At 49.9% G+C, this 25,844-nt stretch overlaps 1 protein-coding gene across 1 annotated transcript in view; it reads right to left on the minus strand.

Moving 5' to 3' along the window:
* Positions 1-25,844, minus strand: part of PITPNM2 (phosphatidylinositol transfer protein membrane associated 2) — a 130,645-nt gene that overhangs the window by 53,680 nt on the left and 51,121 nt on the right. The window contains exon 3 of the mRNA XM_038762526.1: positions 2,128-2,342. Coding sequence (XP_038618454.1) covers positions 2,128-2,342 — 215 coding nt within the window. The remainder of the gene's footprint in view (positions 1-2,127; positions 2,343-25,844) is intronic.

The raw sequence follows: 25,844 nt of genomic DNA on the forward strand, positions 1-25,844 counted from the left end.
ATACTTCTTCTCCTTCCTACTTAGATGGTGAGTCCCATGAGGGACAGGGACTGTGTCCAACCATATTCACTTTTACCTACCTCAGCACTTAGTAAAGTACTTGGCACATAGCACTTAATAAATACCAGCTATTGCTATTATTATTATTAACAACAACAATAATAAGGGTCAGAACTCAGGCAGGGAAATAGTTCATCCAAAAGCCAACCCTCTCACAGCCACACTTCTAGGTGCCAAATGATGGAGAGATTTGCTTGTGTGGGATTGGACCTGGGGAGGGAAGTTTGCCTCGACTACACCTGGGAGGTTGTGAATTCTGGAACTCCCAGCCACTCTGGGTAGTATCTGACCCAAGGTGGCCAGAAAGGACAGGAGCATGGAGCTCACAGAAGCTTAAGGAGGGGAAAAAAAAATTGGTTTGGGCTTCGACTCTGAGCCCATGGGCCGACCCCTACCGCCATAGGATTATTCTGGTGTTCTCTCCTTCCTCCTTCTTCCCTTTCTCCATGGACACACAGCCCCTGCATGGGCAACAGAGACAGCAGAGGGGAAATTCTGATTCTGGGAGAAGCCACGGAGATCAGAGTCGGCAAGATGGGAAATAGATTTTTTCCAGGAGAGCGTTTGCCATTTGCTTCGAGAACTGGGTTACTTCCTGGTGGTGCCTGCAGATACCCACATAGAAGATGGAGCGACTAGAAATTGGGTGGGCACGTTTTCCTGAGTTGTCAGCTGGAGCCCTTGCAGGAGGGCACCCAGGGTGAGGGCATCCAGGGAGGGGACACCCAAATAAGATGCCTGGGAATGACTGAAAGGTGGAGAACTGGTATCTGGTGGGGTCACTTCCCTTCGCCTCACTCTCAGACTCTTGTCTCTACAGCCTTTCTTCACCAACCCGGAGAGTCACCGGGAAGCCGCCTTGGAGGACGGCAGGAGTCTCCGGAGGGCAGCCCAAGGCTCCGAAGAGGAGAGGTAAGAAAAAGGAGCAGAGAGAGGCACTTTCCATTTTTCTGTTTGCTGTCACCAGAAGCTGTGCGCACACAGGCATCATCTCCACAGTAATTAGTCATTTGTGGCATGAGGGAACCATTTTAGGGAGCCGAGAAGGAAAGCTGTAATTCCTTATAAGTCTCTTCTATCAGCAAACAGAGGGGCATGACATAGCTTCAGGGGCGGAGGGGTGGAGGCAGGGGCTGCAATTCCACTGGGGCTCAGCCTCCGATCTCTCCCGAAGCCGAGGGCTCTGACCCCCACCTCATCCCCAAGGTCGCAGGGAGGGAAACCGAAGCCCTCGCCTCGCCCAGACAAGCAAGGCAAACAAGAGCAGAGCTGGAACAGGAACCCAGGGTTTCTGCCTCTGCCTCCGCCTAGCTGCAGACTCTTCACCAGCCTGCCTCGGACTGAGGACTGACTGGTCAGTCTTGCTCCCAGGGGTGCCAGGGCTCTGCTGCGGACATGGCAGCTCTGACACCTGTTAGTGCCCATTTAACAAAGGGAAAGTCACCACCTCCACTGGAGAGCTGGGTGTCCTTGGACTCTCACACCAGGGGCCTCTAACAAACAAGGAAGGTGGTGAAGAGAAGCAGCATGGCCTAGTGGAAAGAGCAAGGATCTGGAAATCAGAGGACCTGGGTTCTAATCCCGGCTCTGCCAACTGCTTGCTGTACGAATTTGAGCGAGTCACTTAACTTCTCAGTGCCTCAGACCCCTTGAATGTCAAATGGGGATTCAATACCTGTTCCCCTTCCTACCTCGTCTGTGAGCCCCATGTGAGACAGAGACTGTGTCCCACCTAATTTACTTGTATCTACCCCGGTGCTTAGAACAGTGCTCCAAACACAGTAAGTGCTCAACAAATAATAATAATAATAATAATAATAATAATGATGATGATGATGATGTGCACAAGAGCCTTCAGTGTCCTCTCCCCAGCGGCTCTCCTCAAATTTGACCCCGTGCAAAATGAGACACTGGGGTCCAGAGGGAAGGCTGGGGAAGCACGAGAGGGGTCACACCAGCAACAGGTGACTTAAAAGACAAACTCCTCAAGTCCGGGGAGACGCGGGGCCCACTCGACAGGAGTCCAGGAGGGAAGCTGAGGTCTGAAGGCTCCGGCCGATGGCGTACCTTGTCCTGGTGTACGGATAGGCGTTCCACGACTCCTCTTCCACCCTCAGGGCTGCCTTGGGCAGGATGGAGCGGAACCAGCTGGGAATGTGCATACCAATATGGTAGACTTTGTGCGTATACTGGCCGGCCCCCCCGGGCCCGTCTGTGTATGGCCTGTTCTCCAGGATCTCCACGCCGCTGCCTTCGCCACAGGTCTCCTCGCGGCTCTTTTTCTGAAAGGGCACAACACACACAGACACACACAATTGAGCACTATTACAGATGCCCTTGGCACTTCTCTCCTACACAAAGGGTGCGAGGAGCTTGCAAGAACCAGAGGTAGCCTGGCTGGCGGAAAGCATTTTGCAGATATGAAGTGGCAAGTAATTGCTCCTCATTGTGCAGCATAATTATGCCTGAGAATGGGCCTCCACTCACCGAGGAGGGTGGTGGGGTGGGGAGGAGGAGGGGGATGCCGATTCCCAACCACCAACAGTCAACTCCTGTACAGCGAAGCCAAGCTGGTTTAACATAATGTCTCCCCAGAGGCTCTCTGGGCCAGCTTGAAAGGCAGCTCTGAATCACTTGAACCTGAAAAGGGGGCAGAATTGGCCCTCCACAGGTGCAGGAAAGTCCGGCATGTGCAGGAGAGCATGACATAACTACCAAGTCAGCGCCTTTCAGAGCAGGGGAAAGCAAAGACAGCCAAAAACTAAAGGGAGCTGAGCCAGAAAGTGGCACTGCTGAGCTGTCACTGGCTGTGAGGGAATCCAGAGAATTCCACACAAAACCACTCAAGTGCTGTGGGGGAATCCAGAGAATTCCACACAAAACCCCATCCCTGGAAAGGGTGACAGCCTCGTCAACACAAAGACCCAAAAGGTGACTGGTTGCCGCTTCTTACACTGCAAATGCCAATTCCAACGTGTGAGGTCAGGGGTCAATCACAGGGGCAAATGATCCACTGTGGCTGACATTCTGGTGAAACCTTCTCTGAGGGACAGGTGGACACACGTGCTTACCCGTCCCAAACGCTCAGGGATCTAAGTCCAACGGAGGAAACCGGAAGGCACGGAGGAGCAGCAACACCCAGTGGGAAGCAGAGGACCTGGGTTCTAAGTCTGGCTCTGGCAGCTGCCAGCTGTTGACCTTGAGCAAGTTACTTAAATTGTCTGCGTCTCGGTTTCCTCATCTGTAAAATGGCCTGTTCTCCCTCCTTCTTAGACCGTGAGACCCATGTGGGACAGGGACTGTGTCTGACTTGGTTAACTTGCATAACTTAGAACAGTGCTTGACACATAGTAAGCCTTCAACAAATATAATAATAACAATAATGATAAATATCCCCTCTCAGTTTGTTCCCTGTACCAAACACCACCTGTGGAGTTCCTGTGACTTTTGGCCAATGCAGAACCTAAAGAGGAAGTAGGGATTCCCCTTGTGGTCTCCATCTTCTCCTCCTCCTCCTTCCCATCTCCTCCCAGCAGGGCCCTGACGGGGTTGCTGAAGCTGCATAAGGGGTGGAAGGGAAATTCTGCAGAGTGCAGCAAGAGCTGATTCGCTCGAATACACAGTCATCTCACCCACCCACCGACATCCTCTCCTCCCTCTTCACCGGGTAAATGTCCAAGTTGGAGTCTCCTATGTGGAGTTTTAGCTTCTCATCTCTGGCACGCAAATTCACCAGGGGGAGAGAGCGGGTAATGAAGAAGGATGAGTAAGAGGCAAGCAATCAATAGCTCCGTGCTCAAGGACTCTGACTCAGGTGCCAGTGAGGTTAGGGAAGGGCCAGTGAGAGGACAGGAGTGAGATCTCATTTGTGCTCACCTCTCTCTGAGCTGTGCCTCTCTTCTGCTTAGACACGTCTATCCCAACGCATAGGCCCCATCTGCAGGGCTGGAGCCATTTTTAAATGATTTCTACTGTGCCACTGAGGGATCAGAATCAATCCCCATTCCGAGCCCAGCAGCACTTATGTACATATCTGTAATTTATTTATTTATATTAATGCCTGTCTCCCCCTCTCTAGACTGTAAGCTCACTCTGGGCAGGGAATGTGTCTGTTTATTGTTGTATTGTACTCTCCTAAGTGCTTAGTACAGTGCTCTGCGCACAATAAGCGGTCAAAAAACACAACTGAACGAATGAACATTTTACAAGTTCCAAGCCTTAAGCCCACCCCTAACTTTGCACTTAACCTATATAACTATAGCCACTAAGGGACATTTTCATTCTCTTTCATTTTTCTCTCTCTCTCTCTCTCTCTCCCTGCCCCTCTCCCTCATTCTGTCTTCCTCTCCCCTCCCTTTACTACTCTCCAGTTGGGCACTGTGCCACTAAATACTCTACTTCCAGTTTAGCATTCGAAGTTTTACTTCAAATGAGGAAAGGTCCCTTTGGGCTTGTATAAGAAGGAGGCAGGTTCAGTCATGATACGTAGGATGCTCTCAAGCTGAATAGTCTCAAGGATCTGAAATTTATTAAATTTATCACCCCAAGGTCCCGACTGTGGCAGCAGCCCTGCTGACAGGGTGAAGGGATCAAAAAGAACAGTCAGGAAGGAGCAGGAAAAAATGGAGGCCAACTGAATCAACACCTGGGCTGAAACTCCCCATGTCTTATTCTACTTTATTCCCACGAGGCCTTAGTATGGTGCTCTGCATATAGTCAAATCAATCAATCAATGGCATTTGATGATGATGGTATTTATTAAGCGCTATGTGTCACTCTAAGTGCTCTAAGTGCTGGGGTAGATATAAAGCTAATCAGTTTGAATACAGTCCTGTCCCACGTGGTGGGGCTCACAGTCTTGATGCCCATTTTACAGATGAGGTAACTGAGGCACAGAGAGTGAAAGGACTTGCCCAAGGTCATGCAGCAGAGCCGGGATTAGAACCCAGGTCCTTTGACCCCCAGGCATGTGCTCTAACCACTACGCCATGCTGTATTTGAGTACTCACTGTGTGCAGAGCACTGTACTAAGAGCTAAGGAAAGTATAACATGATAGAGTTGGTAGACACGATCCATGCCCACAGGGAGCTTACAGTCTAAAAGGGGGAAACTGACTGATTGATTAGGTGTTCTGCCAAACTGCCACCATGCCCGTAAGGCAGCAGTGACCGCGACGATAGGGTAGATTTCGTAGAGAGTGGCAATCCACACGGCCCTGGCCCTACACCTATAATAATAATAATAATGATGGCATTTATTGAGTGCTTACTATGTGCAAAGCACTGTTCTAAGTGCTGAGGAGGATACAAGGTGATCAGGTTGTCCCTCGGGGGGCTCACAGTCTTAATCCCCATTCTACAGATGAGGGAACTGAGACACAAAGAAGTTAAGTGATTTGCCCAAAGTCACATAGCTGACAATTGGCAGAGCTGGGATTTGAACCCATGACCTCTGACTCCAAAGCCTGTGCTCTTTCCACTGAGCCACGCTGATCTCACCCCATCCCTGCCACTTGACTGTTGCCACAACTCCCAGTTAAACAACAGTATTAAGCACCAATCTTCCCCCTCCTTCTGGCTCCCTCCACCATACACACACATACTTCTTTCCCCTAGAGCTGCAAAGAAGTGGTGTGGTGAACACAGCCCAGGCCTGAGAGTCAAAAGACTTGGGTTCTAATCTTGCCTCCGCAACCTGCTGTGTGACCTTATGCAAGTCACTTAACTTCTCGGTGCCTCAGTTACCTCATATTCAAAGGGTGGATTAAGACGGTGAATCCCACATTCATTCATTCAATCGTATTTATTGAGCGCTTACTGTGTGCAGAGCACTGGACTAAGCACTTGGGAAGTACAAGTTGGCAACATATAGAGACGGTCCCTACCTAACAACGGGCTCACAGTCTAGAAGGGGGAGACAGACAACAAAACAAAACATGTAGACAGGTGACAAAACATGTAGACAGGTGATCAAAATCGTCAGAATAGAATTAAAGCTATATGCACATCATTAACAAAATAAATAGAATAGTAAATATGTACAAGTAAAACAGGGTAATAAATCTGCACAAATATATATACAAGTGCTGTGGGGAGGGGAAGGATGTAAGGCGGGGGGGATGGAGACGAGAGGAAAAAGGGGGCTCCTGGAACACGGGCTGTGTACAACCTGATTAGCTTGTACTTACCCCAGTGCTTAGTACGGTGTCTGGCACAATGTAAGTGCTTAACAAATATTATCGATAAAAAAAAAGAAACGTCACAGGGCTGGGTTGTCAAGTTGATGCCCCCTGGAGTGAAGGGCCTTGTTCCCCTGAGATTTTACAAGCAAGTGTTCCTCAAGAACTGACCTCAAGAACCTAACTGGAAATGTCCTTTATACTATCAATCAATCAATCAATCAATCGTATTTATTGAGCACTTACTGTGTGCAGAGCACTGTATTAAGTGCTTGGGAAGTACAAGTTGGCAACATATAGAGACAGTCCCTACCCAACAGTGAGCTCACAGTCTAAAAGGGGGAGACAGAGAACAAAACCAAACATACTAACAAAATAAAATAAATAGAATAGATATGTACAAGTAAAATAAATAAATAAATAGAGTAATAAATATGTACAAACATATATACATATATACAGGTGCTGTGGGGGATACTACCCCAGGATACCTAGGTGGGGCCCATGGCTCTGAGACACAGGCCTCACAAGAAATGCCCACTGCTCAGAGGGATCTGGGAGTCTGACTCCCAAGCCCAAGACCTTGTGGAGGCACCAGGTAATAATAATTGTGGTATTTGTTAAGCGCTTATTATGTGCTAGGCACTGTTCTAAGTGCTGGGGAGAGGCAGCGTGGCTCAGTGGAAAGAGCACAGGCTTTGGAGTCAGAGGTCATGGGTTCAAATCCTGGCTCCGCCGACTGTCAGCTGTGTGACTTTGGCCAAGTCACTTAACTTCTCTGGGCCTCAGTTACCTCATCCGTAAAATGGGGATTAAAACTGTGAGCCCCCCGTGGGACAACCTGATCACCTTTTTAGACTGTGAGCCCACTGTTGGGTAGGGACTGTCCCTATATGTTGCCAACTTGTACTTCCCAAGCGCTTAGTACAGTGCTCTGCACACAGTAAGCGCTCAATAAATACAATTGATTGATTGTAAACTCCCCAGTGCTTAGAACAGTGCTTTGCACATAGCAAGCGCTTAACAAAGACCATCATTATTATTATTACTATCTAAGCTAATCGGGTTGGCACAGTCCCTGTCCCAAATAAGGCTCACACTCTGAATCGCAGCTCTTACTACAGTGCCTACAAATACCATCATTATTATTAGTCTCCATTTTACAGATAAGGTAACTGAGGCACAGAGAAATTAAGTGACGTACCCCAGGTCACACAACAGGCGTGTGGTGCAGCCGGGATTAGAACCCAGGTTCTTCTGTCTCCCAGGCTCACGCTCTATTCACTATGTCACGCTGCTTCTCTAAGAGACGGATGGATCCCTTTGGGAAATTAACTCTTGTGGCTCAATGCCGTGTATCTTGATGCCAGCTCATCCTCAGGCCCCGCCACCGCTCCGGTCCGGTCAGAGCTTGAGGTCGGCCACACCTTCTTCCCGAGGGTCCCTCCTGCCTTCCCGTACCCCTTCCCTCTTCCCCAATCCATGCTTTTCCTCAGGCCAGATGGTGAACACAGCTCCTCCGCACCTCAGCCCGGCTCATGTAATAGCCTTAAATTCCTCCTAACGGGCAAGCCGGAGCAGCAGATGCACTGCGATTAGCAAGAATGCCAGTTACTTAAAGGCTTTTATTAACATAAATCCCTTGGCACAATGGCCTAAACATGAGAGACGAAGCACATGACCCTCAGGAACAATTAAGAAATTAATCATTCCAATAATGCGCTCCAACCTGGACGCACCTAACCCCATTTATCAGGAACCACTTGTGAGGCAGAGGACGGAGACAACGAGACAACGACAACCAGCAGCAACAAAGGCAGTGAGCAGGGGCTCCCTGTGGTGAGGAGATGGTTGGAGTGCTTTGCTTTCTGCCTTCCAATCACTGCCCCATTAAGGGGAGGAAAAAAATTATCACTTCCTGATTGATTGCTTATGCTTCTCTGTATATTTGCAAAGGAACATCTGTCTGGAAGCAGCAAGGGACAGGAGTGACAATGATGACTGTGGTGGTGGAGAAGGGGATCTGAGGGGAGAGAGCTTCATCTCACCAGGCTGGTGAGTCAGGCTTGCTGGCAGGTGGAGAGGAAAGAGAATGGTGGGGGACGGAAAGGGCCAAGGGGGAGAGAGTCAGGCAGGTTCACGTGGCCATCCTAGATTTGACCTACATCGGCGGCTGGGGGATGGAAAATGGGCGACGGGCTCCTTGGAGGGTTGAGTCAGAAGTGGGAGAGGGTTTCACCTGTGGCTGCAGCCAGTCCCAGCAATGAATCCCCCACCTCTCCCCAACTTCCTCATCAGGGTCCACAAGCCGGCACTTTTCCAAACCCCCTCCAACTGGCCACCTTTGGCTCTTGTTTCTGCTTTTTTTTTTAAAAAAAAAATGGTATTTGTTACCCAATCAATAGTATTTATCAATTGAACGTTTACTGTGTACAGAGCACTACACTAAGCACTTGGGAGAGTAGAATATAAGTGCTTACTACGTGTCAAGTACTGTTCTAATTCATTCATTCACTCAGTCGTGTTTATTGAGCGCTTACTGTTCTAAGCACTGGGGTAGATACAAATTAATCAGGTCAGACACGGTCCCTGTTCCACATGGAGCTCAGTCCAAGTACTGAATCCCCATTTTACAGATGAGGAAACTGAGGCACAGATACGCTAAGTGACTTGGGGATTAAGACTGTGAACCCCACGTGGGACAAGCTGATCACCTGTATCCCCCCCAGCACTTAGAACAGTGTTTTGCACATAGAAGCGCTTAACAAATGCCATTATTAGTATTGTCTTAGAAAGGGGTGCATGTACCACCTTTCTGAAACACGGATCTAACACATAAAGCAACGCTGCCCATTGGTTTCAAAGCTTGACCTATGGATAGAACGTGGGCCTGGGATCAGAAGGACATGGGTTCTAACCCCGCCTCCACCACTTGTCTGCTGTGTGACCTTGGGCAAATCACTTAACTTCTCTGTGCCTCAGTTACCTCAACTGTAAAATGGGGGTTATGACTGTGAGCCCCATGTGGGACAGGGACTGTGTTGAGAACCTGATTACCTTGTATCTACCCCAGAGCTTAGAACAGTGCCTGGCACATAGTAAGCACTTAACAAATACTATATATACATATAAATATATATATGGTTCTCTGTAATAACAATAATAATTATTATGGCATTTGTTAAGTGCTTACTATGTGTCAGGCACTGTACTATGCACTGGGGTGGATATAAGCAAACTGGGTTGGACACAGTCCCTGTCCCACATAGGGCTCACTGTCTCAATTCCTATTTTACAGATGAGGTAACTGAGGCACAGAGAAGTGAAGTGACTTGCCCAAGGTCACACAGCAGACATATGGCAGAGCCGGGATTAGAACCCAAGACCTCCTGACGCCCAGGCCCACGTTCTCTCCACTATGCCATGCTGCTACTCCTCTACGTTTGCTCTCCCTTACCTATCTGCATTCTTCATCCTCATCTACATCAAAGTCTGTGTTTTCCACTCCTCCCAAGCAGCTGTCTTAACTGCCCCCTATTCTGGGATCACCCTTCCTAATTAGCTTCACCAAACCTCATCTCCTTCCCAAACCCGCTCAGGAAAAGCCAACTCCTTCATGAGGCATTCCCAGACTAATCCTTACACCTTCCCAGTTATGCCATTCCCTCAGCCATCTAGGCACTCAAACTTATGCACTTACTTGTTCTTTGTATCTCTGCTCACATACTCTTAATTCTGGCATTGTTGGTTATTTTACATACCATAAGCTTGTCTTTCCAACTAGACTGGAAGATCTTCCGCGGTCAGAAGTTCATCTTAAGTTTCTGTATAACTAAAGTGCAGTCCCATCACTGTTGACGGCACTACCATCCTTCCCATCTCACAAGCCCGCAACCTTGGTGTCATCCTTGACTCTGCTCTCTCATTCACCCCTCACATCCAATCTGTCACCAAAACCTGCCAGTCTCACCTCTGCAACATCGCCAAGATCCGCCCTTTCCTCTCCATCCAAACCACTACCCTGCTCGTTCAATCTCTCATCCTATCCTGACTGGATTACTGCATCAGTCTCCTCTCTGATTTCCCATCCTCCTGTCTCTCCCCACTTCAATCTATACTTCACGCCGCCACCCAGATCGTCTTTGTGCAGAGACGTTCTGTGCATGTTACTCCCCTCCTCAAAAATCCCCAGTGGCTACCAATCAACCTACGCATCAGGCAAAAACTCCTCACTCTCAGCTTCAAGGCTGTCCATCACCTCGCCCCCTCCTACCTCACCTCCCTTCTTTCCTTCTACAGCCCAGCCCACACCCTCCACTCCTCTGCCGCTAACCTCCTCACGGTGCCTCGTTCTCGCCTTTCCCGCCGTCGACCCCCGGCCCACGTCCTCCCCCTGGCCTGGAATGCCCTCTTTCCGCACATCCGCCAAGCTAGCTCTCTTCCTCCCTTCAAAGCCCTACTGAGAGCTCACCTCCTCCAGGAGGCCTTCCCAAACTGAGCCCCCTCCTTCCTCTCCCCCTCCTCCTCATCCCCCGCCTTACCTTCTTCCCCTCCCCACAGCACCTGTATATATGTTTGTACATATTTATTACTCTATTTATTTTACTTGTACATACTTATTCTATTTATTTTATTTTGTTAATATGTTTTGTTTTGTTGTCTGTCTCCCCCTTCTAGACTGTGAGCCCACTGTTGGGTAGGGACCGTCTCTATATGTTGCTGACTTGTACTTCCCAAGCGCTTAGTACAGTGCTCTGCACACAGTAAGCGCTCAATAAATACGACTGAATGAATGAATGAATGAATGAATGAATGAATGAAAAGGCACCAGGGCAGTACTCCGCACATAGTAGGTGGTTTTTTTTGCTTTGTTTGTTTTTTATGGTATTTGTTAAGTGCTTATTATGTGTCAGGTCCTGTACAAAGCGCAGGGGTAGATACAAGCTAACTGGGTTCATTCATTCATTCAATTGTAGTTATTGAGTGCTTACTGTGTGCAGAGCACTGTACTAAGTGCTTGATAGTATGGTTGGCCACAGTCCATATCCCACAGGGGCCTCACAGTCTTAATCCCCATTTTACAGATGAGGTTTCTGAGGCACAGAGAAGCTAAGTGACTTGCCCAAGGTCACACAGCAGATAAGTGGTGAAGCCGGAATTATAACCAGCTGAGTCCCAGGCCGTTGCTCTATCCACTACGCTGCACTGCTTCTCAATGAAGGAGGTGTTCAATAAATAAGCTTGTTGAGGAGGAGAACTGAATTTGGAGACGTGGGGAGCAGTAGAACTGTCACTGAGTTGAGGATGGGGATAGTGGAACTCCATGCTCAGCCCAGAGAAGGCAGGAGGATTTGAAAGAAGTGCCTGGATTGAATTTCTAAATAAATACCACTGATTGATTGGCTGATTGATTAGATAGGGCTGGGCCCAGTTGGAGTCAAATACTGTTAACTGACTGGTGAGGAATTCATCAATCGCTGGTATGTATTGAGTGGTGCCCCACCCTTTTTTGTATTTGTTCAGCATTTACTATGAGCCAGTCCATGTCCCACACATGGGGCTCTCAGAGTCTTAATCCCCATTTTACAGATGAGATAACTGAGGCACAGAAAAGTGACTTGTCTAAGGTCACAAAGCAGACAAGTGGTGGAGCCGGAACTAGAACTCAGGTCCTCCTAACTCCCAGGCCCGTGCTCCATACACTAGGCACTGTGTAAAGCACTGCACTAAGCAGTGCAAGAGTGCAACAGAGTTGGTAGAAATGATCCCTGCCCTCGAGATGCTTACCCTGTAATGGAAGAACATCACTAAGTCCTCCGTTCCTCTTCTCCCACTCTCCCTTCTGTGCCACCTTGACTTGCTCCCTTTATTCGCCCCATCCCAGTCCCACAGCACTTATAATAATAATAATAATAATAATAATAATAATAATAATAATAATAATAATGGCATTTGTTAAGCGCTATGTGCAAAGCACTGTTCTAAGTGCTGGGGGGGATACAATGTGATCAAGTTGTCCCACGTGGGGTTCACAGTCTTAATCCCCATTTTTACAGATGAGGTAACTGAGGCTCAGAGAAGTTAAGTGACTTGCCCAAGGTCACACAGCAGACTTGTGGTGGAGCCAGCATTCGAACCCATGACCTCTGACTCCAAAGCCCATGCTCTTTCCACTGAGCCATGCTGCTTCTCCGTAATAATAAATTACAGAGACACTTACATGTACACTTACGTACATATCTGTAATTTTATTTATTTTTATTAATGTCTGTCTTCCCCTCTAAACTGTAAGCTGTGGGCAGGGAATGTGTCTGTTATATTGTTATACTGTACTCTTCCCAGTGCTTAGTACAGTGCTCTGCACACAGTAAGTGCTCAATAAATACGACTGATCACTGCAGCAGGACCACCAAGGTGTCCCCGGGAACACCTGGGGCAGGGGCCGGGGGGTGGGGCGGGGGAGCCTGTGGGATACCAAGGTCTGGGAGGGGGCTGACATGTTTTCTATCAAGCGACTTTTTATACAATCTCGTTTCCACATTTGCCCCTGGTAGGCACCTGCTCTGCTCCCCCTGGGCTGGCGCAGAGCATCTCGGTGCTCGGCGGGATGCCTGAACAAAGGGAGACAGTGACGGCAAAGTCGCGGTCCCAGAGCAGCATGGCCTAGTGGACAGAGTACGGGCCCGGGACTCAGAAGGACCTGGGTTTTAATCCCGGCTCGGCCGCTTGTCTGCTGGGTCACCTTGGGCAAGCCGCTTCGCTTCTCTGTGCCTCCGTTCCCTCATCTGTAAAATGGGGATTAAGACTGTGAGCCCCACGTGGGACAACCTAATCACCTTGTATCTACCCTAGTGCTTAGAACAGTGCTTGACACGTAGTAAGCGCTTAACAAATACCATCATCATCATCCTTAGGTGCAGTGGTGGCACCAGTGGGGAGCAGCCACCCAGAGAATCCATGTCAATGCAAGTGTGCAGGAGTGAGCAAGTCTCCTGCAGTGGCCAACAGCCTCAAGGGGAGGCCTTTTGGCCAGATGCCTAACAAAGCACAATGTTGCTGCTTAGTTCTTCCCATTTTTGATTGATGGGTGGGCTGTGCTATGCTGTGGTTACTCAATTTCTTAACCTCCCAGCGGGGTTCAAGTTCCAGGGAGGCAGAGAAGCAGTGTGGCTCAGTGGAAAGAGCACGGGCTTTGGAGTCAGAGGTCATGGTTCAAATCCCGGCTCTGCCCCTTGTCAGCTGTGTGACTTCAGGCAAGTCACTTAACTTCTCTGTGCCTCAGTTACCTCATCTGTAAAATGGGGTTGACTGTGAGCCCCACATGGGGCAACCTGATCACCTTGTAACCTCCCCAGCGCTTAGAACAGTGCTTTGCACATAGTAAGTGCTTAATAAATGCCATTATTATTATTATTATTATTATTATTATTCCCAAGGCTGCGGCCTGGATTGGTCCGTCATCATTGTCATCGTTGTTCTTTATGGAGCACCTACGGTGTGCAGAGCTCTTCACTTAGAGTTTAGGAGAGTACAATAAAGCGAGGAGATGCGATCCCTGTCCTCAAGGAGATCGCCCTCTCGCAGGAGCGTAAAATCATTTACAAGCAGGAGAAAGGACAAAAAAGGCCGCAACACAACAACGTCCCCATTTTCGGGCTTCTTACCGCTCCGTTGTCCAAAGTCCAGTGTTCTGATGTTTGAAAATTTCTGGCAACCTCACACTTCCACTGTTCACCTCCCACCAGGCCCCACCCACCTGGAGATTCCAGATTCTCCTCTCCCATCCAAATCCGAATACGCTTTCTCAGTCTCCCTGCAGCCTCTTCTGGCTTCTCTTCCTAGGTCTTGCTTGTCCCAGCAAGACTTGCCCAACCAAAGAGGAAGAATTTTCTGTCACTCTATCCCTCTAATTCCAATCGTGGAGCCAGCTGCTCTTTCCGATCTTATTTCACTCCCCTGTGACGTGCGCTGGTGGCCCTTATGGGTATTATGAAATGATGAGAAGTTTGGAGTTTGAGAATCAGCAAATTTGACCCAAATTAAGACAGCGTTTTTGCCTTGGATTAGCCAAGTAAAACCTTCTACGATTTAAGAGAATATCTCAGTGCATTGGTTCCCAGCATGAATGGCCTAGGTCAGGAGTTGAGTGAGCTCATCCAGAGTCCTTAGTTGAGCTAATTCCATGATGCTGCTGCCTCCATCCTCTCTGGGGCAGACACTGGCCCTTCTCTTCACCCACTCTCTACCTTGATGGCCAACTGCCCACCCCCGGAGCCAGAAATTCTCTCCCACATAGTACAAGATTAACATGAAAGGCCCCTTTGTCCACCCCTGGCCTCCAGGAACAGCATGGCTTAGTGGATAGAGGTCAGGCGTGGGAGTCAGAAGGACCTGGGTTCTAATCCTGGCTCTGCCACATGTCTGCTGTGTGACCTTGGGCAAGTCACTTCACTTGGCATAGTGGATAGAGCATGGGCCTGAGAGTCAGAAGGTCATGGGTTCTAATCCTGGCACCGCCACTTGTCTGCTGAATGACCCTGGGTAAGTCACTTCACTTCTCTGGGCCTCAATTCCCTCATCTGTAAAATGGGGATTGAGACTGTGAGCCCCATGTGGGACAGGAACTGCGTCCAACCCAATTTGCTTGTAACCACCCAGCACTTAGTACAGTGCCTGGCACATAGTAAGCACTCAACAAATGCCATAATCATTATTAATTATTATTATTCTCTGGGCTTTAGTTACCCCATCTATAAAATGGGGATTAAAAGTGTGAGCCCTTTGTGGGACAGGGACTGTGTCCAACCTGAATGACTTGTATCTACCCTGGCACTAAGGACAGTGCTTGGCATATAGTAAGCGCTTAACAAGTACCATTATTATTATCATCATCATCGTCATCATTGTTCAGGAGAGCAGCATTTTTGTGTTCAAAGTGGTTCATCATCCAAGCCAGATGGGTGAACTCTGATTGGGTTTCTCCGCATGGCAAAGTCCTGGACTAATTTACTTTCTCAACAGGACACTGCAGAGCCGAGCAGGGGTGAGCAGACAGTCAGCCACTTTGGGAGGGGAGGAGGGGGGCAGCTGGCCAGTGGGAGCAATACCAACCGGGGGAAGGAGGAGGAAGGAAGGAGCTGAAATAGCCATCCCGGTCCTCCCAGCCACCACAGCAGGAAGGAAGTTCTCAGAGGAGGGCCAGCTTGCAGGCCTCCATCCTGGCCTCTCCCCAACTGCAGGGAGAGGCTCCTCCTCGGGGGTCGGAATCGGAATTTCTCTCTAGGCCCTGCCAGCAATTCCTGGCCACCTGAAGAAGCTCAGAGGCCAAAGGCCACCTGCTGGCAGTGGAGCAGGGAACCTACCAAAGCTGGAGACAATTGCTAATAACAATAATAATGATGGCATTTGTTAAGCACTTACTATGTGCTCAGCACTGTTCTAAGCGCTGGGGAGATACAAGGTGATCAGGTTGCCCCACATGGGGCTCACAGTCTTCACCCCCATTTTACAGGTGAGGTAACTGAGGTCCAGAGAAGTGAAGTGACTTGCCCAAAGTCACACAGCTGACAAGCGGTGGAGGCGGGATTTGAACCCATGACCTCTGACTCCCAAGCCTGGGCTCTTTCCACTGAGCCACGCTGCTTCTCAGTGAGCCACGCTTGCTTGCTAAGGCAAGCAAGGATGAGCGAGATCTCCATGAAGTGTCTCTGGCTCTTGACTCTCTCCATCACTGGCTGTGTGGCCCTGGGCAAGCTACTGGGTTTCCCTGGGGCTCAGTCAACTCATCTGTAAAATGGAGGTAACACTGACCCTCCCTGTGTCTGAGGGATACTCTGAAGCTTCAACCATGGACCTTAGGCCTCTTGATGCGATGGGGTCTCTGCCCCCAGAGAAATGGTGAGGCCTCGACCGTGCTGTCACCTTTAGATAGGGGACTTGGAGATAGCAGGGACTGGTTTTGGTGGGGTCCGAGCAACCCCCGGCTCCGAGCTGCAACCCCAAGTGCCTGGGGCTCATTTAAAGCCCTGCTGGCATTGCGAGGCCTAGCTGTAGCTGAAGAAGCTTTCTCAAACAAACCAATGCTCAGGTTCCTTCACCTCTGCTGTTCCAGTACCGTAGACTGGGCTGGAGACTGCCGAGTTCTGGTTGCAGATGAGCTTTTTGGATGGGTTGTTCCTGGAGAAGGCACGCTCCCATCTTAACAACTCCCCATAATCCTGGGCGATGAGGGCAGTAAAAGCCCAAACAGATGAAACCCAAAACTTAATTTTAGGCATTTCCATCTCCTCCAACCAAACCTTGAGACCAAGGTTACTAAGCAGAGAGAGGTCTCGTCTCTTTCCCGGCCCCTTTCCCATAGTCAGTTGGCAGCGTTCTTGGCCAGGGGCAGGTGCTTCCTTTGGTCTTCCCCGGTTCCAGCCCTACAGCACTTATGTACATATCTGTCATTTATTTATATTAAGGTCTGTCTCCCCTCACTCTGGATGGTAAGCTCATCCTGGGCAGGGAATGTGTTTATTGTACTATCCCAAGCGCTTAGTATAATGCTGCGCACACGGTAAGCGCCCAATAAATATGATTGATTGATTGACAATCAACACCATAGCAGATGGAGGCCATAGGTGCTGAGCCTGTGCCCTTCAACTCTCTCTCTAGGTTCTCAGATTCTGATCATTCATCGTCTTGGGATGGTTTGTTTTGGAGGACTTCAGCCCAGCACCCCCTTTGCTCTTTGTCTCTGGAGTTGTGACATGGAGGAACTGGACTAGAGGAAGGGGGTCGGGGGGGGGGGGGGGCCTGTAATAAGTGGGGCATCCATGTGTCCCCTTCCCTAACCTAATGCAAACCAACGGCAAGCAGTAGGGACAGAAGTCAGCCTTGAAGGGTTCACCTGAAGAACCTGGGAGAAAGACAATGGGCAGTAAAACGAGTACATCAATCAGGCTGGTAAAGTCAGTGGATACTGACTACCTTCCCTCTCCAGCAATCTCTCTGGGAAATGCCTAAAGACATCAATGGTGAAAACACAATTTGATGACAAAAATATTGAAGCTACAGCACTGCCAGCCAGAGAATCACCCAGCCAGCCAACTTTTAAATGAGGGGTAAAATTCTTTGTTTTGAGGGATAAGTAATACTTCATAGGTATTGCATTTGAAGCCAGATGTATTTTTGTTATGATTTTGATTTAACCAGTAAACACAACCCTGACAGACAATCTAGACTCACTCTTGGCGGGGGATATGCAAACGTGAGAAAACAAACACACACAAACAAACACAGCCTAGCATGCAGGAAAGCTGGTAGGGGGAAGTTGCTGAAGGGCTAGGGAGCCTGATGTGATGTCAGAAGGATGGCTTTTGGTGGCACAAACTGCGATCCACCCCCATCTGTTCCTCAGATCTCTCCTGACTCTTTTAATAGAAAAAAAGTTTGGGGTGTTTATCTGCTTCTCTCTAAATCTTCTCCTCCCCTGACATACTTTTACTATTTATTATTATTATTAATGATAATAATAATAATAGTATTTGTTAAGCGCTTCCTATGTGCCAGGCACAGTACTAAGTGCTGGGGTGGATACAAGCATTCATTCATTCAATCGTATTGAGCGCTTACTGTGTGCAGAGCACTGTACTAAGCGCTTGGGAAGTACAAGTTGGCAACATATAGAGACGGTCCCTAGCCAACAGCGGGCTCACAGTCTAGAAGGGAGAGACAGACAACAAAACAAAACATATTAACAAAATAAAATAAATAGAATAAATATGCACAAATAAAATAGAGTAATAAATACGTACAAACATATATACATATATACAGGTGCTGTGGGGAGGGGAAGGAGGTAAGGCGGGTGGATGGGAAAGGGAGGAGGGGGAGAGGAATGAAGAGGCTCAGTCTGGGAAGGCCTCCTGGAGGAGGTGAGCTCTCGGTAGAGCTTTGAAGGGAGGAAGAGAGCTAGCTTGGTTGGACACAGTCCCTGTCCTACCTAAGGCTCACAGTCTCAATTCCATTTTTAAAATGAGGTAATTGAGGCAAAGAGAAGTGAAGGCACTTGCCCAAGGCCACCCAGCAGACAAGTGGCGGAGCCACGATTAGAACCCATGACCTTCTGACTCTATCCACTACACCATGCTGCTTTTTTCCCCACACTTGGATCTGAAAGGGGCCAGAGCGTCTGGGTCATCCCACGCCACTTTCTGAAGCGGATCTCTTGTGGGGAGTCAGAGGCTCACCCCGTCCCAAAAGAGGGTTCGCCGGCTCCCTCGTCTCCTACAGCTCTGGCTCCTGAGCCTTGGCCAGTCACCCTCCTCCCACCCTCTCAAGGCATTTTGGGACTTCCCTTCTGCCTGCATATTGCCACCTACCCTTTGGCAGCCTGCTCAACAGAGACGGGGCCAGGCGACTCTATGACCATCCCCAGAGATGGCTAGGGAAATGCCCAGAGGGTACCAGAGCCCTCCCCGGCACGTTGAGGCTTGAGACTCACGACATGGCCCAATCCGCCCTGATTCATTCATTCATTCAATCGCATTTATTGAGCGCTTACTGTGTGCAGAGCACTGTACTAAGCGCTTGGGAAGTACAAGTTGGCAACATATAGAGACGGTCCCTACCAAACAGCGGCTCACAGTCTAGAAGGGGGAGACAGGGAACAAAACATATTAACAAAATAAAATAAATAGAATAAATATGTACAAATAAAATAGAGTAATAAATACGTACAAACATATATACATATATACAGGTGCTGTGGGGAGGGGAAGGAAGTAAGGCAGGGGGGATGGGGAGGGGGAGGAGGGGGAGGAGGGGGAGAGGAAGGAGGGGGCTCGGTCTGGGAAGGCCTCCTAATATCTGCTGGGCTACAGTAGAAGCTGACCTTGGGGAGGGGAGGGCGGGATGGGCGTCCAGTTTACAGTGCAGTAGTGAAAGGGCTTGGCTTCAATCAATGTTGCCAACTTGTACTTCCCAAGCGCTTAGTACAGTGCTCTGCACACAGTAAGCGCTCAATAAATACGATTGAATGAATGAATAAAAAGTAGAATGGCGGTATTAGTTAAGTGCTTACTATGTGCCAGGTACTGTTCTAAGCGATGGGGTAGATACAAGATAATCAGGTTGGACACAACCCATGTCCCACATGGGGCTCCTAATCTTAATCTCCATTTTACAGGTGAGGTAACGGAGGCTCGGAGAAATGAAGTGACTTGCTTAAGGTTCCCCAGTAGACAAGGGGTGGAGCAGAATTAGAACCCAGGTCCTTCTGACTCCCAAGCCCAAGCTCTAGCCACTAGGCAACATTGCTTCTGCTGGTCCTTTCCCATCTCCCTGGCACTCCCTTAGAGTCTGGCCCAGAGATGGAGAATCCCCATGTCATTTAACCCTTGTGGTTCTGAGCTGCCAGTGAAAGGCTGCACAACCAGGCATGAGGGACGGGATGACGGCCTCTCAGATCTCACCACACCCCACTGTGGAAACTTGCCAAAACCCACGGGTGCCTACTATAGTAGGCTTCCGGGGGCCTCCATTATCTCTCCTCTTTAAAAGAGGACAGACTCTTCCTGTCCCAGCACACAGGAATTGGTGAATATCCGTGTTTGTATGTGTATGTGTGTATCTGGGCCGGGGAGGGGGTGGTCAGGTTACCATTCCAAGGACTACATACTACTCACATCCTCTTCTCCCACTCCCTCCTGAGTCACTCTAATCTGCTCCCTTTATTCACCACCCCTCCCCACCCAGCCCCACAGCACTTACATACATATCCACAATTTATTTATATTATTGTCTGCCTCCCCACTAGACCGTAAGCTCATTCATTCATTCATTCAATCGTATTTATTGAGCGCTTACTGTGTGCAGAGCACTGTACTAAGCGCTTGGGAAGTACAAGTTGGCAACATATAGAGACGGTCCCTACCCAACAGTGGGAGCTCGTTGTGGGCAGGGGACGTGTCTACCAACTCTGTTGCGCTGTACTCACCCAAGAGCTTAGTACAGTGCTTTGCATACAGTAAGCACCCATTAAATATGATTGACTGAGTTTTACAAGGACCTGAGAACCCAGATCGAGAGAGGTCAAGGCAGGAAAGAGGTTGGCTTCTCCTCCATATGGGGCTTCACCAAGAAGTGCTCTGACCCAGTGGTTGCAATTTCTTCTACGCAGTAACTCACCTGCTGACACATCATGCAACACATTACCTTCCCCCGCCCGGACCCCCAACACATCCAGAAGCCTACAGGGAACGATCTCCCTCTGGTCAACTCCTTCAGCACGGCCCCGGATCCCTCTGGGAAACCTGAACCTGAACTCTCAGCGCGCATAAGGGACTGGTTTCATGTATGTTCACTATAAGAATGGTCCTGCAAAACCCAAAAGAAACTGGGCAGAGGCCAGTGGCTCTGAATACCCTTAGGACCCAGATACTGGATAAAGAAAGATGGGAAGGCACAGCTACAGCAGCAAAGAGCCCGTGGGTGACCCCTGACCAGGAACCAAACAGGAATCGGCAATGTAAGGCTGGAATTAAAAACTCCAGAACGGTGATAGAAGGCGGCAATGAGAAACTGAAAAACAAGAGTCGGGATGTAATCCTTCTGCTGTGCGCTACTTTAGTCAAGCCCTTTTTAGAGTACCGTGTCCTGATTTAGTCACTATACTTAAAAAGGATGGAGAGGAACTGGAGAGAGTCCAGAGAAGAGTGATAAGATTAAAGGGACAGAAAACAGCTTTTGTGAGCAAAGATGAAAGGAACTGGAGTTGTTTAGCATAGGGAAAAGGGCAAAGAGCTGGAATTTGGTAACCGTTTTGGGGGCGGAGGAAGGGATTTTACCAGGAGGGTGTGGATGACGTCTCCACATCCACAAGCAGATGGAACAAGAGGAAACACACTTAAATGAAAAGAGGAGATTTTCCCTAGGGCACAGAGCCGGTGAAAGTAACACCCGATTCCTCCCGGAGTGGGGGTGGAGCGAAGGCACCTTTGAATGCCTGGCCGTTCCGATAAGATCGGGCGAGGGCGGGCAAGGCTGGAAGCAGAACCACGCGACACATTTTAAACCCCAGCTCACTGGCAACCCGATGAAGACCCTGGGTCAGAGGTCTCCTCCCACCGGAAGAATGAGCGGGAGTGAGGGCCAGTCAGTCAGTCAATCATGTTTATTGGGCTCTTACTGTAGGCGGAGCACTGTACTACGCGTTTGAGAGAGTACTATACAAGGGAGACATTCCCTGCCCACAACGAGCTTACAATCTAGAGCTCTATCTACAGTCCAGCTCTTCCCTGTGCCCCATCCCAGAGTGATCCCCACTTCCTGGCCCTGCCCCCGAGACTCATGATAGCTCCTCATGGAGACTGGAGACGCTGCTGATGGCCGAACTGGCTCACTGTTGCCCGGCCCTGCGCCATGGCCTCTGGGCCAAGTTTCCCCCTGGGCACACCCCGCGCCAGCGAGGGCCAGCCCTATCCTGCACTGCTGCTGGGAAGCTCCCCATCTAGGCGGCTCAGCTTGGTGTTGAAAAACAAACAAAAATAGGACCACTTTGAAACAGTCCCAACTGGAATGGGAGCACTGGCCTAATTTCTTACGAGTGTCATGGTCTGGACTGCTCCGCTCTACTTCCAACCCCGGACACAGAGCATTTCTTGACCATCAGTACGAAAACATTGGAACAGGCGGCCCAGGGAGGTAATGCAGTATTCTGGGAAAATGATAGCCTACCACAATAATAATTATGGAATTTATCAGAAGCTCACTAGATCCTAAGTGCTGGGATAGATTCAAGGTTAGGAGATTGGGCACAATCCCCGTCCCATGCAGGGCTCGGTACCTTATCTCCATTTTACAGATATGGAAACTGAAGCCTAGATCGATTACGTGACTTGTCCAAAGTTACACAGTAAGCCAGTGGCAGAACTGGAACTCGAACCCAGGTCTCATGAGTCCCAGGCCTGTGCTCTTTCCACTAAGCCATGCTGCCTGGATAGTTTTAGACATTCTCCCGACTGGAGACAGGAGGCTGGACCAAACGACCTCTTGGGGCCCCTTCCAGCTCTATGATTCTGTGGGAAAAAATAGACAAGTGAGAGAAAAGAAAGACTGAAGAGGGAGGAAACTGAAATGAGCTGGGCTTCAGCTAAGGTTTCCAGGGGAGATTTCAGAAAGCAGAATTCTTCCATAGGTCTCTGACAGGGCAGCTTGCCACAGTGGCCTAGTGGAAAGAGCCTGGCAGTGGGAGTCAGAGGACCTGGGTTCAAATCCTGGTTCTGCTACTTGCCTGCTGTATGACCTTGGGCTAGTGGCTTAATGTCTCTGTGCCTCAGTTTCTTCACCTGTAAAGTGGGGATTCAATGCTCTGCACACAGTAAGCGCTCAATAAATACGATTGAATGAATGAATACCTGTTCTCCCTCCCCCTTAGGTTGTGAGCTCCAAGTGGGACAGGGACTATGTCTGACATGATTATCTTGAATCTACCTCACTATTTAGTTCAGTCCTAGGCACTTAGTAAGGACTTAACAAATATCACATTTAGTACAATCACTAGCCCCTGCGGTAGCCTGGTGACACAAACCCAAGGCAGTTCCAAGTGGCCGGTTCCCCACTTTCTGTTGCCCTGACTGTAAGTACCAGACAGACTCCTCTCTTGGGGTGGGGGGACTCGCCAAGCTGAGCCCACCCAATGGACTGCAGGATCCCGGGTAGCCCTGCTCTGCGGCAGAGGTCCGGCCCGTCCCTGCTCCAGGCGCTTAAAGCCCAGCGCTTAGTACAGTGCTCTGCACACAGTAAGTGCTCAATAAATACGACTGAATGAATGAATGAATCAGGAGCAGGGAAGCGGGTGAGATGCCACTCTAGACCCGTGCTGTGGGGCTGGGCCTGGCACAACTGTGGTTGCAGACTAATGCTGCTTGGCACAGGATGAAAAGTGAGGGGAAAGACGGGGTGAGGGTTGGATCTGGTGCTCCCTGAGACACTGCTCGGCCTCCATGCTCCCCCGGGGTGGTGGGGGCAGCCCATCTCTGCCCGGGGCAGGGGTTGAAGTCTGGCTGTTCAAAAGAATGCTGGTTGGTCATTTGTGGATTATCTCCAGCCCAATCCTTCCGCCCCAGAGTGGGAAGGCTGTCTTTACATGTCTGTTGGCGCAGAGAGCCTGGCGCTCTGTGGATGGTTTCGGAGCACTTAAAAGGAAACAGGGCTCCCCCTGTCATTCAGGGGCCCAGACCTGGGTCTGGGAAGGTCTAAGGCCACTTGCTGCTGACCAGATGCCTGGAACCCGAAACACAGGCCACCCCCAAAAGACTGTGGAGTGTCAGCCAACATCCTCCCTCCTTCCTGCCTGCCCAGATCTCTCAGTGACAGGGCTGCTCATGATCCTACTCGACTTTGCCTTTGGCCCCAGTTTCTTCATTCCCCCTCCTATCCATCCCTCCCTCCCCACCCTCTCCAGGGAAGAATGAGCTTCTGTTCCCCCCCTCCAGACATCCAGGGCCTCTACGCCTCACTGACGGGTGCTGGAGCCCTCTGACTGGGTCACAAAAGGGGAACAGAAAGAAAGTGAACTTCGGCAGGTGGGGAGGGCCAGACAGGGTTGGGCTTCCTCACAGGGAAACCGAGGTAAATTCCACAGTCATAAGTGGCCTGCTCTTGTCCCCAGCATCCTTCATTTCCCCACTTTGTCCCATCGCTCTCTGTGCTGTCGTGGCCAGAAAAGCAGGATCAGGCATTCTGCTCTATGCGGTCGGGTTTTCCGGCCTGCTTCAAAGACGCGTTCTCAGAATAATAATAATAATAATGATGATGGCATTTGTTAAGCATTTACTATGTGCAAAGCACTGTTCTAAGCGCTGGGGGAGATACAAGGTAATCAGGTTGTCCCACGTTGGGCTCACAATCTTAACCCCATTTTCTAGATGAGTTAACTGAGACACAGGGAAGTGAAGTGATTTGCCCAAAGTCACACAGCTGACAAACAGCAGAGCCAGGATTAGAACCCATGACCTCTGGCTCCCAAGCCCAGGCTCTTTCCACTGAACCACACTGCTTCTCTAGCCTGGGGACAACCGTCCAGGACTATGAAGGCGCTGGGGGAAGCACCGCCTGTACTTTGAGCCTGACCCCTGCAGTGACTGCCTGGTTACAGACAGGGATCGGCATCTATGGGGCAGGGGGACCGTAGACGTGTCGGCAGAGCCTCTGCTGGGGCCTTTCTCCTGAAGCCGCCAGTGCATGGGGGTGGAGATGACCTGGAGGCTTGAAAGCCCACATAAGAAAGTTTATTTTTTCCTCGCCTCCTGTCCCCACGGCACCCCCGTCACCCCTAGCACCCCCGTATACACTGCTCGGCCTTCCTGGCAGCACGCTCTCTATCTAAAGCCCCATCTATATATGAAAAGACTTCATGCTCCGCTCGTTCTTGCTTTGGTATGAGTCAGCCTCTGGGTTTTGTGAGTGGCTCCTGCTTGATCATTAGATCTGACATCTAATTCATTACGAGCAGGCAGCTTTCAGCGTCTGCAGGAAGGCTGCTGCCGGGCTCCCGAGCCTGGCCAGGCCCGGTCTCTCTGGGCCTCGTGGAACCGCGGGGTAGGCCACGGCTGCCCGGGAGCAGTTTCATTAGCCCCGTGAAAAATGGCATCCCGTTCCTTGTGATGCCCAGAGTCGAGTCAAAGGAAGCAACAGAGCACTGGGGAAGTCCGGGGTATTCTCTCTGCCCCTCCGGAGCCCTAGACCTTCGAGCCAAGGCCTTGCCAACATAAAAAGCTAAGCCCAAAGCAGAATTAACTTTGGCCACTGGGACAGGGGCGGGGCACGGGGGAAGGGCAAGTGGGGTTACTCCACCGCAAGGAAATTTGCCAGGGATGTTCGTCAGCACACGGGGAAGTGTAGCACCGACAGAGGACCAAGGCCACTTTCGAAAAGATGAAACCGGAACCTACCCCCAACTCCGCCACCCCCGGCTAATCTCCAGGGAGCATTCCCCAGCTGGAAAAGGACAGGGAGATTACCCCTGGGGCGGAGCCTGCAACCGGAAGAGTGATGTAGGAAGCTGTTAGCGCCCAAGGAATGGACAGAGAATGCAGTCTTTGCTGAATCCTGAATAATGGGGGAATAATAATTATGGTACTTCTTAAGTGCTTACTATTTGCCAAGCACTGTTCTAAATGCTGGGGTAGATACAAGCTAATCAGGTTGGACAGAGTCCCCGTCCCACATGGGCTCCCACTCAATCCCCATTTTACAGGTGAGGCAGCTGAGGTGCAGAAAACTGAAATGATTTGCCCAAGGTTACACTGCAGACATGTGGCACAACCAGGATTAGGACCCAGGTCCTCCTGATGCCGAGCCCCGTGCTCTATCCACGAAGCCAAGATTTACACCTTCAGAGACACGAGACAGCCGTACGGGTGAGAGTCTCGAGACCCCAGCTCTGAAGTAAGACTCTCTGTGGGTTCTTGGGCTTATCACATGACCTTGCTGGATCCAGTTTCCCACATAGAAAATGGAGGTACCAGACCTGATTCCCCTCTTCTCCTGACACTGTCAGGACACAGTGCTCTGAGCTCTTTAAACACAAGGCGTGGTGGAACTTCAAAGGATTATTAT

This window comes from Tachyglossus aculeatus, chromosome 21, assembly GCF_015852505.1.
Source record: "Tachyglossus aculeatus isolate mTacAcu1 chromosome 21, mTacAcu1.pri, whole genome shotgun sequence".
NCBI classification, from domain to species: domain Eukaryota; kingdom Metazoa; phylum Chordata; class Mammalia; order Monotremata; family Tachyglossidae; genus Tachyglossus; species Tachyglossus aculeatus.